Source organism: Gobius niger (genome assembly GCF_951799975.1).
Source record: "Gobius niger genome assembly, chromosome: 1".
Lineage (NCBI taxonomy): Eukaryota > Metazoa > Chordata > Actinopteri > Gobiiformes > Gobiidae > Gobius > Gobius niger.
Genome location: NC_136852.1, coordinates 35,506,706 through 35,521,897, shown reverse-complemented (window position 1 = coordinate 35,521,897; position 15,192 = coordinate 35,506,706). Strand labels below are relative to the sequence as shown.

The 15,192-nt window shown below is 45.2% G+C and overlaps 1 protein-coding gene across 1 annotated transcript; it reads right to left on the bottom strand.

Annotated features, from left to right (window-relative positions):
• Window positions 1-214: 214 nt before the first annotated feature.
• LOC306968436 (uncharacterized protein) lies at window positions 215-13,829 on the bottom strand. The gene is made up of 8 exons (XM_079563785.1): window positions 13,646-13,829; window positions 12,926-13,028; window positions 12,744-12,862; window positions 9,137-9,322; window positions 8,256-9,031; window positions 7,134-7,318; window positions 6,925-7,061; window positions 215-587 (listed from the first exon to the last, which is right to left on the bottom strand). The coding sequence occupies exons 1-8, from the start codon at window positions 13,821-13,823 to the stop codon at window positions 292-294; spliced, it is 1,980 nt and encodes a 659-aa protein (XP_079419911.1). The 5' UTR covers window positions 13,824-13,829; the 3' UTR covers window positions 215-291.
• Window positions 13,830-15,192: the final 1,363 nt, after the last annotated feature.

Sequence of the window (15,192 nt, the reverse complement as noted above, 5' to 3'; positions counted from 1 at the left end):
GCACTTTGCATTCAGTGCTGAAGAATGAGATGCCATTGGACTGAACTGACTCAGAGTGAAGTTGAACTCTCTGAGAGTTAGTTTAAGTTGGTGCAGTCCAGCGGAGATAACACAGAAGTGTCTGTGAGTAAATAAGTGACAGAAAAAAGGCAATAATTGTGACTTGACTCAATGACTTGACATTCAGTCAGAGCGTGGGAAGTCCTCCTGTTTTAAAAGTTCTCCCTGCTTTTCCGTCACATGAATGAAACACAGTCAGTCCCTCTTCTTCAGGCTGAAATCAGGCCTTTATTACGGCATCCAATCGATGACGCGAAGCGTGGTCTGAGCGGCGCGGCTCAGCTCCGGGTCGCTGTCCCTCCTCTGCTCCAGACGGTGGCGCTGTTCAAGAAGCAGGCAGCGCGCGGCGGGGGCTTCACTCAGAGCCGCGATGCAGCGCAGGCTGTACAGGACCAGGGCCTTCCTCCGCTGGGGCCGCTCCGGGTCTGCAGCGTCCGGGCGCCTCAGAGCGTCTGCACTGAGCTCCTCTGAACAGAGAAGGTCCAGCAGGAGCGGCACCAGGCCCAGGCCCAGGCCCTGGGTCTTACCTAAACACACAAACAGAGAGTGACCAACAGGCCCAGGTCCAGGCCCTGGGTCTTACCTAAACACACAAACAGAGAGTGACCAACAGGCCCAGGCCCAGGTCCTGGGTCTTACCTAAACACAAACAGCATGTTCATACTTATGCGTGCATTCTGTTTGTGGTTTTGAGCATTCTTTCCCCCATACAAATGAATAGTGAAGATGGGCACAATACTAAAGTATGGGGACGTATGTTTTGTCCTTTTCTTTATCATGAATATATTATCAGAAGCGATTTAGTGGCCACCGGATGTGAATGTGACTCACAAAAAGCACAAACTGAAATGAATCTGATTCAGCTTTAGCTCAGATACATTTTTATATGCTAAAGTCACATCTCCAAAGGTCAGTACATTCATTAAGGATTAGAGCAGACACCTGAATGTGGACAATAGCACATCTGGCTCCTTCATCATTTGTGATGTTTGAGGCCTCTGAAAAGCCCACTTGCTGTCCACATACGTTTGGATCAAATGCTGTTTCTCCTTTTTAATCAATGCTCACAAACAGGAACCGCTGCATCAGGACGAGAATGGGACGGAGCAGAGAAATCCGCTCTGAGCCTGTTCCGACATACACCGCGTTCCAAAATATTATGGCAATTGTATTTCAGTGTCATAAAGGTAAAAAATGGATGGTATTGTGTCTCAGGGCTCTTTGAATCACTGACAATTAGTTTGTCAGTTACTCCCAGTTAAGGGTAAGTGCGGATTCAGACACACACGGGTTTGTGCAGATAGAGGCACAATGAGGACGGTTTCTGCCAGACAAACACATCACATTAAGAGAACAGCTGCTACAAAGCAGCAGACAGGTATTTGAAGCTGCTGGTGCCTCTGGAGTCTCCTGAACATGAAGGTGTCGGACCCTCCAGAGGCTGCAGTTGTGCATAAACCTTCTCTCCGGCCTCCCCTAAACTGTTCATTGAAGCTGAAGAACAGAAACGGCTGCAGTGGCTCAGAAATACATGAACACTTTTCAACAGTCTTGTTCACTGATGAGGCCGTGTGACCCTGGATGGTCAGATGGATGGAGTAGTGGATGGTTGGTGAATGGCCACAATGTCCTAACAAGGCTGTGACGTCAGTAAGGAGGGGGCGGAGTCATGTTTTGGGCCAGAATCATGGGGAGGGAGCTGGTCGGCCCCTTTAGGATCCTTAATGCATAATTGTTAACAGAGGGCATCGTGATATTTGTGGAGAAAGAAAAAAAAAGAAAAAATCTTCCACAAATGTCAAGATTCCACCTCTTTTCGTGGAGTTCACAACGGAGCGTGTCCTTTCGTGGTGAGTAGGGGTCGTAATTCAGCGTGATAGCGGTTTCTTACACACGCTGAGCCTGAAGTAAGTCTTTGTACCTGCAGTAGCTGACAATGCCAAAGAACACACAAAGTAACACAAAGTAACACAAAGAACACACAAAGTAAGCCAATCTGTGCTCCAGGCCAGGGACACCTGCCGCTGCCGCTCCTCAGGGGCAGACGCTGCTGTTGTTTCTCCTGCTGTTGTTCCTCCTGCTGTTGTTTCTCCTGCTGTTGTTCCTCCTGCTGCTGTTGTTCCTCCTGCTGTTGTTCCTCCTGCTGTTGTTCCTCCTGCTGTTGTTCCTGCTGCTGTTGTTCCTCCTGCTGTTGTTCCTCCTGCTGTTGTTCCTCCTGCTGTTGCTCCTCCTGCTGTTGCTCCTCCTGCTGTTGTTCCTCCTGCTGTTGTTCCTCCTGCTGTTGTTCCTCCTGCTGCTGTTGTTCCTCCTGCTGTTGTTCCTCCTGCTGTTGTTCCTCCTGCTGTTGTTCCTCCTGCTGTTGTTCCTCCTGCTGTTGTTCCTCCTGCTGTTGTTCCTCCTGCTGTTGTTCCTCCTGCTGTTGATCCTCCTGCTGTTGTTCCTCCTGCTGTTGATCCTCCTGCTGTTGTTCCTCCTGCTGTTGTTCCTCCTGCTGTTGTTCCTCCTGCTGTTGTTCCTCCTGCTGTTGATCCTCCTGCTGTTGATCCTCCTGCTGTTGTTCCTCCTGCTGTTGATCCTCCTGGTGTTGCTCCTCCTGCTGTTGTTCCTCCTGCTGTTGTTCCTCCTGCTGTTGTTCCTCCTGCTGTTGTTCCTCCTGCTGTTGCTCCTCCTGCTGTTGTGTTGCGAGCATGATGGAGCAAGACGTCTCTGCTCCGCCTCCATCCCGGTGTGTGCAGCAGTCGGTCTTGTCCACATTGGGCCGACTTCTGACACCCCCCACACAACAGTGCAGGACATATATTCATGACCGTGCGTAATCATTCGTGTCATGAATCACAACACGTAGTAACAGGTTGTAACAGTTTGTGGCGGTGTGTGAAACCTCTTCCCCGAATCATCAAATTCCACTCACATTCATGATCCTCGGCCGCAAATGTGGATTTGTGGCATTTGTGACTTGACAGCATGCTAGGGCTAGCGGGAGCATGCTAGGGCTAGCGGGAGCATGCTAATGCTAACAGCAACTAGTCAAGGCTGGGTCGGAAACTAACATAGAAATACCTAAAGTGGCCTAATAAAATAAAAACGGCCATTGCTGTTTTATTTGATGAAATGCTGTTAAAGAATAACTGATAAGATATTTGTAAGTACAAGCTGTACTGATCAGATGACTTTATGTGAGGTGTAAAATAGGATAGTGTCAAAAAGCCAGTGATCCTTGTCAAACGTTGTTCCATTAGTTTATTAATAGATATAATTGGTGATTGGTCATCATGACAAGAAAATACTTTATTGATCTCATCATGAAAATAAGAGGAACATTCACTTTTTCACTCAGAGAAAGCAACTTTTAAGGAAGTCTCATGGTATCGGTATGGTAATATTGTATTTGACACTCAAGCCTCCAGTATCGTATCGGTATCAGCCCAGTATCGTATCGGTATCAGCCCAGTATCGTATCGCAATCAGCTCAGTATCGTATCGGTATCAGCAGTGGTTTGTGCGGTTAAGCCCTGAACCTTTTCATCTTTGTGCTTTGAAAGCAGATTCTTGAAGCTGGGGACAAACAAGATGTGGACAGAAACCAAACAGGAAGTGGGCGGAGACTAAACAGATGCAGAGAATTCGGTGATTAATCCCAGGAAGGAATAGGCCGTGTTCAGAAACGCTGCTTTGAATGAAAAGTCTTTCTTTTCATAAACTTAAAAAAAAAAGGGGCGTTTTCAGCCTTTTTGCTAATTTATTTAATCAGTGCTAGTCAAAGTACTTGAGTAAAAGTACTGATACTACTGGTCAAATATTACTCCAGTAAAAGTTGCACATTTGCCGTAGAAAACACTGAAGTATTTTAAAGAAAATACAAATCAAAGAAAAATGTACTGCAAACGGAGGAGGAGAGGGGAGGATCTGCAGTGTTTCACATTGAGCATGACCTAATGAGAAGTTCAAACCCAGGGAAAGGAAATAAGCCACTATATTCTATTTGAACTCAGAAAATAAGCTGCATTACTTACACATGAGGCTATATTACATGAAGGATTTGGACGTGGCCTCCTCCGCCTTTACTGAGCACATTTTCTGCACTTCGACTTTACCCAAAGCTAAAAGCTTCTTGAAAAAACCTTCAAAATGGCGACAAAAGCGAGACATAAATGATGATGGGGAGAGTGGGATAAGATGAGCCACTTTTTGCTTTGGTGGTTGTTGTGTAAAAACGGTATAATATAATATAATATATATGTACATACATTTCGGAGCACCTTAGGAGCACTTCGAGTTCCCCTTTTAATCCGCTTAGAAAATTGACATGTTGTAATTTTGTGTAACTATACTTAGATTGTGTAACTCTTCTCGTAAGCGTATTTAAATAGGGAAAACGTGGAAGAGCTTGGTCGAGATGTGCATCTCACATGATTTACTTCTGCATTTTGCTTTGTTACAGCAGTTGCATTGGCCTTGTTTTTAAAATATATGCCTGGAATTCGGGCGTTCTGCTCTCCCAAAATTTCATCCACTGAGCGGCGCTGTGATCAAAAATTGACACCGTCCGTGTCCTAGCGCACTTCCTGTTGCTATTATACTGCATTCAGACCGGAAGGCATGGAGACCTTTCTGCACAAACCATTGCCCTAATGGTAATACCTGCCTTTTGGTACCGGTGCCTTAACGGTACTTTTTTCGATACCAATGTTATTTTAATTCAATAAAAATAACGTGTATAAAAAAGAACAGTTTAGGAAAAAGTCCTAAAACAGCACAGCAGAAGCTACACAGGAGCAGCAGCGTCGCCTGTAACTTTGTGTTTTGAGCACAATTTCCACTTAAGTGGTGATAAAAAGACAGAAAGGACGTTATTACGTCCTGAGCTGCAGGGACAGGACAGATCCACATCAGACACCGTTTTCTTTCAGCTAAACTTTTCTAAACACACTGCGCTGTCCGACAAAGCGAAAGCAACTTCACACGTCAAAGATCCTTACATGGTGTGAGCGCTCACTGCCACAATTTACCAAAACTGTACCAAAAATGTCTAATACAGAGTGAGCACTCACTTTCAACCAACAATCTTTGACATTCCTCTCACTGCAGCTGCTTGTAGTTGTAATCACTGCTTGGTTTTGCTTTTCAATTTGCCTAAAAACTAAAGTTACTTATTCAGTCCTGGCTTAGTCCTGGTTTATTACTGGTTTAGTTTAGCTCGGGGTTTTACAACCGGTGCAGTCTACGTCCTGGTTTAGTCCAAGCTGGCTCAGTCTGCCAGCTCTAGTACAAAAGTTATATCTTTCAGTATCTGCGCACACGTTCATGTTGCTTTTTTAAGACTCACTGTGTCATATATTGACGTCTGGAGAGAAAAATAACTTTTCCATACCACCCCCGACCGGAGCTTTTCGGTCGGTTCCAAGTAGGCACCGTTTAACAGTGCCCATCCCGACTCCAGACACATGGGAAATAGCCACGCCCTTTCTCCTAGGCTCTGCGACCTTGTTTTGTGACTTATTGGGATCTTTGAACTTTGATAGAGTACTTTCTAATGTCCCCACAGACTGTTAGAATCCTAATCACTCATAGTTATGATGAAGTGAATGATTTGAATCAAAGAGTAGCCATGTGGACAGCTTCCATAGATGACGTCGGGGTCTTTTGCAGATACTTGATTTGCTTCCCATAGGCCCCATATTGTGACCCCTGGTATGATGTTGCCCAGTTGGCCGTATGTGACAGTAGCCGATGGTGTTCTACGATGTCTGGTATCATTTTGAAGATATTACAATTTTACTGAACATCAGTTATAGCGGCCATCTTGTTTCTTCAATTAATGAAACTCACATATTTTGTTTATTTGCAAACCTGTGAGGCCAACATTTCCTGAGAGTTGATAATATCATGTCAAACCACACATACTAAGCCAGTTTCATGAGAAGATCTTATTTTATATTGACGATATTTCATTTTATGTGACAACAGTCCATTTCGGACAATCACCGATTAAATTTCATGTCATTTATTTATGCATTAACCTATGAAGATGAAATGTTGCACACTGCATTAGGTTGAAATAGTCTATATACAGTTTAAATTATTTCAGAAAGAAGAAGAAGTGCCAGCCAGTTCAGTTACAACGGCCATCTTGTTTCCACTGAGGCAATATCCTGTCAAACTACACATACAGTGCAAATTTCATAAGAAAATCTTTTTTAATTTTGAATTCTCTTCTTATTTCTTTAATAAAAAACAAACGAAGGCGATACGCGAGTGCCATATTCATGAAATATGTTCCCAACATCTTATATTAACATTAAAACATGGTTGCCAACCTTAACATTCTATTATTATTAGTTATCCAAGCCCTTTTTCAGATTTTTTAAGACTATTATGTGTTAAGATTGTTCACATTTGTCTCTTCGTAAAACCACTAACTTCCTCCTTCACAGGACAGCTGCATGCTGTCTGAGTCATATCCGGCTTTTCTCTGATTGGTTAATACACTTGTCAATCATGGCCATCGGGAACTCTCATCCCAGATACACGTCTTTGTGAAGAAGAGGAAGAGCCTGGATTCTGGCTGTCCTGAAAACAGACCAGTTTTCAAGCTTTTGCCGGGTTGTGGGGGCTGCCCGAATCACACTGCACCAGCTCCTATGGCTCCTCCTGCAGGTGGTGGGTCCACAGAAGGACGGCCTCATGGTTCTTACAGGTTTTTGACCACGGTTTGTGTTAATGCTCTTGTGTTTTTATTGATGATTTGAACCCCTTTTGATGAAATGGAATAAAGAATGTTTGTTTTCTCCTTACTGGACCTGTATGGACCCTGTATTGATGAACACTGAGTAGCGTAAGTGCGCTGCTCGGGGCACGCGGTACCTGAGGTGATGATGAGAGCGTTCATGAAGACTCCAGCGGCGTTGACCTGGGTCTCGGTGTCCGGGTCACGCAGCAGCCCCATGAGGACGGACAGGACGCCCAGAGCACAGAGCTGACGCTTCCCCTCCACAGGAACGCTGCAAAGACACGGGGCTTTTATTTTCCCCTTCAGGCTACAGGATCGGTCGCTCTGGAGGGTTTGAATGCACCTCAGAGCCATCATGGCCGCCGCCGCCTCCCTGCGCACGGGGGCGGAGCCGTGGGACAGAGCGCGTCCGAGCAGAGCCACGCCCTCTGACGCCAGCGCCGGGAGGGCATCCAGGCGAGAGCAGGAGGAGAGCGTGGACAGCAGCAGCACCAGCTCCTCGTCTCCGTCTGAGGGACTCTGGAACACCTGAGAGACATGCAGCAGAGGAGAGAGGTGAAGAACAGGAGAGACATGCAGCAGAGGAGAGAGGTGAAGAACAGGAGAGACATGCAGCAGAGGAGAGAGGTGAAGAACAGGAGAGACATGCAGCAGAGGAGAGAGGTGAAGAACACGAGAGACATGCAGCAGAGGAGAGAGGTGAAGAACAGGAGAGACATGCAGCAGAGGAGAGAGGTGAAGAACACGAGAGACATGAAGAACAGGAGAGACATGAAGAACAGGAGAGACATGAAGAACACGAGAGACATGAAGAACAGGAGAGACATGAAGAACACGAGAGACATGAAGAACACGAGAGACATGAAGAACAGGAGAGACATGAAGAACAGGAGAGACATGAAGAACACGAGAGACATGAAGAACAGGAGAGACATGAAGAACACGAGACACATGAAGAACACGAGACACATGAAGAACAGGAGAGACATGAAGAACAGGAGAGACATGAAGAACACGAGACACATGAAGAACAGGAGAGACATGAAGAACACGAGACACATGAAGAACACGAGAGACATGAAGAACAGGAGAGACATGAAGAACACGAGACACATGAAGAACACGAGAGACATGAAGAACACGAGAGACATGAAGAACACGAGACACATGAAGAACACGAGAGACATGAAGAACAGGAGAGACATGAAGAACACGAGACACATGAAGAACACAAGAGACATGAAGAACACGAGAGACATGAAGAACAGGAGAGACATGAAGAACACAAGAGACATGAAGAACAGGAGAGACATGAAGAACACGAGAGACATGAAGAACAGGAGAGACATGGCCTTCACCGCGCCCTCTGATTGGCTACTCGTCCCGCCCCCTCCCGTTTAGGACAAACAAAGGGGAGTGGTCCGAAGGGCCAGGCTTTAGAATGATCTGGAACACTGGATCACACCTTCTGTTTGTTCTCCTCTGGATCCTTGTCTCCTTGTTTTCTTCCTCCCTCCCCATCAGAGACGTGTTCCTCCACTTTGATTTTTCCTAGTTCCCCATCTCCTACTTCCCCCTCTTTTGGTTCTCTCTTCGTCACCTCCTGTGCATCCTTGCCTCCTGCCTCCTCCCCCTCTGCATCCTCGTCTGCCTCAGTTACCTCCTTGCTCTCGTTCTCTGCGCTCTTGTCTCCTTCTTGGGCTCCATCCTTCTCTTCTAGTTCCTCTTCCTTGTCTCCAATCTCCTCCTCTTTGCCTCCGAGCTCCTCCTCTTTGTTTCCCAGCTCCTCCTCTTTGCCCCCTAGGTCCTCCTCTTTGTATCCTAGCTCCTCCTCTTTGTATCCTAGCTCCTCCTCTTTGTATCCTAGCTCCTCCTCTTTGTATCCTAGCTCCTCCTCTTTGTATCCTAGCTCCTCCTCTTTGCCCCCTAGCTCCTCCTCTTTGTATCCTAGCTCCTCCTCATTGTATCCTAGCTCCTCCTCTTTGCCCCCTAGGTCCTCCTCTTTGTATCCTAGCTCCTCCTCTTTGTATCCTAGCTCCTCCTCTTTGCCCCCTAGCTCCTCCTCTTTGTATCCTAGCTCCTCCTCTTTGCCTCTTAGCTCCTCCTCATTGCCCCCTAGGTCCTCCTCTTTGTATCCTAGCTCCTCCTCATTGCCCCCTAGCTCCTCCTCCTCATCTCCTAGCTCCTCCTCTTTGCCCCCTAGCTCTTCCTCCTCATCTCCTAGCTCCACCTCTTTTCCCCCTAGGTCCTCCTTTTTGCCCCCTAGCTCCTCTTCCTTACCCCCTTGCTCCTCCTCCTCTCCGCCTCCTAACTCCTCTTTTTTTCCTAGCTCCTCTTCCTTGCCACCTATCTCCTCCTCTTTGCCTCCTAGCTCCTCCTCTTTGCCTCCTAGCTCCTCCTCTTTGCCTCCTAGCTCCTCTTCCTTGCCACCTATCTCCTCCTCCTTTCCTTCTTGCTCCTCGGTCGTGTCCTGAAGCTTTTCTCTCAGTTTCAGCATCAGTTTTGGGACCAAACTCAGCAAAGCTTCAGCTCCTGCAAAAAATTAAATAAAATGAAGGTAAAAACATCCAGAGAAACTAAACCAGGCCATTGACCTGTTGTTTTGGGAGGTCCACAAATCCGCTCCACTTTTCCATTAGAACTTCTTTCAAACTGTCCGTTTGATATTGTTATTAAATCAAACATATGCAGGTTTTGTTCCAGTTCGATCTCGAACATATAAACTTTTGCCTGGAAACAGAATGGGCCAGATCTTGTGGCGGCGCACGGGGCGGCGCAGGCTCTTGGCGAATTCTTTTCCGAGTGGCGGCGCTATATGTGCCATTGGCCTCCGCCACCTGTGAGGGGGCGTCACAAGAGGAGGCGACTGCACTGATGGAAACACGGCTGACATTCACTTCCTGGTTTACGTTGCGCTGTCTTGCGTTCTTTCTTAAGCCTTAGGCTCTCACAGGTCAAACTAAAAACTTTATTTACCCATCGTGAGCTAAACCATGTTCACGTCTCCAGAGAAAAAGAGCTACATGTTCACATGTTCACCCCCCACTCCCACACAACCACTCTCCTGGACGCGGAGTCCATCTGGTTGGAGGAAAATGTGTGTCTCCACCCACTTAAATGCGCTAAGTCTGGAGTGAGATCACAAAGTGCTGCTACTGAGGCAAAATGTCACGCTATCGTCTGCGTTTTGATGCACAAGATCGGGCCCAATAACTCTAATCTTCAAAATATGTTTCTCACATATTTAGTTGGGAAATTGTCATTTCAAGGCAAAACTTTCCAAAAATAGCAAATATTAATTTTGCATGGTTGAATCTTAATGGGACTAGATGGAAGTTGACATTTTTAGACTCGCTACTGCCACCTCATGTCTTGTGCGTAACTGCAATTTCTATATTAAGCTCGTGCATGACGGTACTTCAGACCTGAATTAACAACTTCTTGAGCGCAGGATTTTAGAGGCAGTTGTAGTGAATAGGTCTGGGTTCATCCTACAAATTAGGACTTTGCTGGAGCTTGTAGAAGTATTAAATACATTATTTTAACATCTTCTGTCTAGTCCCTTTAACAAGGTTCCAAGTATAACATCATATGCAAAAAGAAGAAATGGGAGTGAGACAAAAAAAAGTTACATAGTAGTTGTAGTCCTGTCAGTAGTAGTAGTAGTAGTAGTACTTGTAGTCCTGTCAGTAGTAGTAGTAGTACTTGTAGCCCTGTCAGTAGTAGTAGTAGTAGTACTTGTAGTCCTGTCAGTAGTAGTAGTAGTAGTACTTGTAGTCCTGTCAGTAGTAGTAGTAGCACTTGTAGTCCTGTCAGTAGTAGTAGTAGTAGTACTTGTAGTCCTGTCAGTAGTAGTAGTAGTAGTACTTGTAGTCCTGTCAGTAGTAGTAGTAGTACTTGTAGTCCTGTCAGTAGTAGTAGTAGTACTTGTAGTCCTGTCAGTAGTAGTAGTAGTATTTGTAGTCCTGTCAGTAGTAGTAGTAGTAGTACTTGTAGTCCTGTCAGTAGTAGTAGTACTTGTAGTCCTGTCAGTAGTAGTAGTAGTACTTGTAGTCCTGTCAGTAGTAGTAGTAGTAGTACTTGTAGTCCTGTCAGTAGTAGGAGTAGTACTTGTAGTCCTGTCAGTAGTAGTAGTAGTAGTACTTGTGGTCCTGTCAGTAGTAGTAGTAGTACTTGTAGTCCTGTCAGTAGTAGTAGTAGTACTTGTAGTCCTGTCAGTAGTAGTAGTAGTACTTGTAGTCCTGTCAGTAGTAGTAGTAGTAGTACTTGTAGTCCTGTCAGTAGTAGTAGTAGTAGTACTTGTAGTCCTGTCAGTAGTAGTAGTAGTACTTGTAGTCCTGTCAGTAGTAGTAGTAGTAGTACTTGTAGTCCTGTCAGTAGTAGTAGTAGTAGTACTTGTAGTCCTGTCAGTAGTAGTAGTAGTAGTACTTGTAGTCCTGTCAGTAGTAGTAGTAGTAGTACTTGTAGTCCTGTCGGTAGTAGTAGTAGTACTTGTAGTCCTGTCAGTAGTAGTAGTAGTACTTGTAGTCCTGTCAGTAGAAGTAGTACTTGTAGTCCTGTCAGTAGAAGTAGTAGTAGTAGTAGTAGTAGTAGTAGTACTTGTAGTCCTGTCAGTAGTAGTAGTAGTACTTGTAGTCCTGTCAGTAGTAGTAGTAGTAGTAGTACTTGTAGTCCTGTCAGTAGTAGTAGTAGTACTTGTAGTCCTGTCAGTAGAAGTAGTAGTAGTAGTAGTAGTACTTGTAGTCCTGTCAGTAGTAGTAGTACTTGTAGTCCTGTCAGTAGAAGTAGTAGTAGTAGTAGTAGTAGTAGTAGTACTTGTAGTCCTGTCAGTAGTAGTAGTAGTAGTAGTACTTGTAGTCTTGTCAGTAGTAGTAGTAGTACTTGTAGTCCTGTCAGTAGTAGTAGTAGTACTTGTAGTCCTGTCAGCAGTAGTAGTAGTACTTGTAGTCCTGTCAGTAGTAGTAGTAGTACTTGTAGTCCTGTCAGTAGTAGTAGTAGTACTTGTAGTCCTGTCAGTAGTAGTAGTAGTAGTACTTGTAGTCCTGTCAGTAGAAGTAGTAGTAGTAGTAGTACTTGTAGTCCTGTCAGCAGTAGTAGTAGTACTTGTAGTCCTGTCAGTAGTAGTAGTAGTACTTGTAGTCCTGTCAGTAGAAGTAGTAGTAGTAGTAGTACTTGTAGTCCTGTCAGTAGTAGTAGTACTTGTAGTCCTGTCAGTAGAAGTAGTAGTAGTAGTAGTAGTAGTACTTGTAGTCCTGTCAGCAGTAGTAGTAGTACTTGTAGTCCTGTCAGTAGTAGTAGTAGTACTTGTAGTCCTGTCAGTAGTAGTAGTAGTACTTGTAGTCCTGTCAGCAGTAGTAGTAGTACTTGTAGCCCTGTCACTAGTAGTAGTAGTACTTGTAGCCCTGTCAGTAGTAGTAGTAGTACTTGTAGTCCTGTCAGCAGTAGTAGTAGTACTTGTAGCCCTGTCAGCAGTAGTAGTAGTACTTGTAGTCCTGTCAGTAGAAGTAGTAGTACTTGTAGTCCTGTCAGTAGAAGTAGTAGTAGTAGTAGTACTTGTAGTCCTGTCAGTAGTAGTAGTACTTGTAGTCCTGTCAGTAGAAGTAGTAGTAGTAGTAGTAGTAGTAGTACTTGTAGTCCTGTCAGCAGTAGTAGTAGTACTTGTAGTCCTGTCAGTAGTAGTAGTAGTACTTGTAGTCCTGTCAGTAGTGGTAGTAGTACTTGTAGTCCTGTCAGTAGTAGTAGTAGTACTTGTAGTCCTGTCAGTAGTAGTAGTAGTACTTGTAGCCCTGTCAGTAGTAGTAGTAGTAGTAGTAGTACTTGTAGCCCTGTCAGCAGTAGTAGTAGTAGTACTTGTAGCCCTGTCAGTAGTAGTAGTAGTAGTAGTAGTACTTGTAGCCCTGTCAGCAGTAGTAGTAGTAGTACTTGTAGCACTGTCAGTAGTCATGTCCCAGACCTGAAGGCAGCAGAGTTAGGCGGTTGAACAGTCGGTGCACGGCGACTCTGCTGCCGGCGTGCGGGTCGTCGAGGAGGAGGGACAGAGGAGCGAGCAGCGAGGAGGCGAGCAGCGTCCGCCTGAAACACATCAACACTTCACCAAACATGTACACGAGCTCACAGACGGGCCTGGTCATTTACCGGCCAATGGAGTGGGCCGTGAGCTGGTGCAGCAGGTCACAAGTTCGGGTCCTCACGGCGGGGTCCGGGTCCCGGAGGAGAGGCCCCAGCTCAGACATGAACCCTGAAACACAGACCAACATAGAGATGAGAAAAGATCCCATCGCCATGGAAATGGGACCAAACTAAATCTGAATATCCTTTAAATAAGATGAGCTGCCACTGTTTACGTCCACCTTTGTCTGTGCTGTGGAGATAAGCTCTGACTGATGAGAATCTGACACTATGGACACCTCCCACAGTCCCACAGAGAAACACTGTCCCAACAGTAACTGCTAATAAGAGTATATGAGTTACTTTTCTATGAAAAAAGTACCTGGGAAATGCGTGAGTAACTGTTGGAGTAAAAGTCTGCTAGGTTTCATTAAATTATGTGAAAGTCTAAATATTTCCCCGGAAAAACAAAATCTGAAAAAAAAAAAAAAAACTCCGAGAAACACAGGCTAACTTTTTTTTTACTCAAGCAAGAGACAAATGCTTTATTATAACGTCACTCATGTAGAAGTATTGTAACGTTGGCTGCACTGGTGCATGCCGGGAAGTGGTATGTTGTTCACGCGGTACCATGAGGGAGGTACATGTTCCGGAAAACAAGCCTGTTCTGTACACTTGACTAGTGGTTAAAATAAAAGCAGTGGAAACTACGCTTGCCTCCTTGACATTCATCACAGTATAAAGTACCTCCGGTCACGGTCTGGTACAGTCTCTCCGGGTCGTGGAGCAGGTCGCACAGTGAGTTCAAAGCCCGCTGTCTGGACTCGGAGCCCGGGCTTTGCAGCTGCTGGAACAGGAGAGGCACCGCCTGCAGCCCGTAGGCCACCGCCGCCCGCCTCCGGTCCAACACCGCCGCTGAAGCCATCGGTAACAGCCCGATCTCACGGAGCTCCAGCCTCCGCACACCGCGCTGAGTCCGCAGGTCTCACAGCGACAGACACAACTCCCCGCTGCCTAGCAACCGATGCACTTAGCTACTAGGCTATATAGCTTTTCTTTTTTCTTTTTTTTAAAGGGTTTTTTTAATATTGTTGCACCTTCTCATTAAATATGTTGAGAGATTTAGAACATTTTTAATTTACAATTCTGTAAAAATAAAAATAAAGAAAAGAAAAAGATTTGCAATGATTGTATTTTCCTATTTGTTACCACCTCACATGGGACTAAATGATCTGTAACGTGGCCGTGGGAAACATGTCACACCTGCATTTGGTAAACCTGGTATAGATGCTTTTCCATTGACGTCACACTCCCGCTGCGGGATGGGCGATACCACATTTTTTGGAATCGATACGATACCGATACTTTTGGGGTCTTTTTTGTCGATACCGATACCGATACTGGTCATTTCATATGGGTAAATGTATTTCAATCAATATACATTTCTAAAACTGGTTGTTTTATATAATTAATTGGTCAATTAAAATGATATTACTTTAACTGGTTAATTAAACAATGTTAATGTGAAGTTAAATACATAAACAACATTTAAAATTAATACTTAAATGACAAACAGAACCTAAACCAGAATGATCAGCCTGGCTCAGTTCAATCCTTTGCTGTTGTGACTGTTTTGGCTCAGAACAAAGAAATAAATCATCCTTTTGTGTTGATAATTGCTGCCCCGCCTTCCTCTTACATATGCAAATTAGTATCGATACTTTTTGCCCAATATCGATACTTAAAAAGTCGATACTTTGGTATCGATCCGCCCATCCCTACCGCATAGTTCCATATGGCGCCATCTTGTGTGTCTGGGGTCTAATTGTTTGTGTTACGGATCATTGATAATATGGTGAAGAAATAGTGCTCACACCTGTGTTGTGTGGGGCTGATCCCGACACGACGAAGAGAAAATGTCTCAATGTCCCATCACTAAGGAACAGAGAGATTTAAACTATGGCCGCCGACCGCTCGTCCGGGTGTCGGGTCTGACTTTACGGGGCAGCCTGTGCTTATTCCGCTCTGTGTCTGTGTCTGAGTCTCATGCCTTGGCTGATGTTCCCTGGTTTTGCCAGGGTCTGTCAGCTTTTATCTGACAGATAAAAGAGAAAAAGTGTCATCAAACAGATTTACAACAGGGCTAGCTGCTAGCATGAAATAAAGCAAGTCTACGATGAGCTCATAGACTGACGGACGGAGGAAGCACAGGCCGTCCCCGTAAAGTGAGACCCGGCGAGAGCGAGAGAAATAAAATAACACTAAAGGGAAATGTTTGGATCATTTGGATTTAT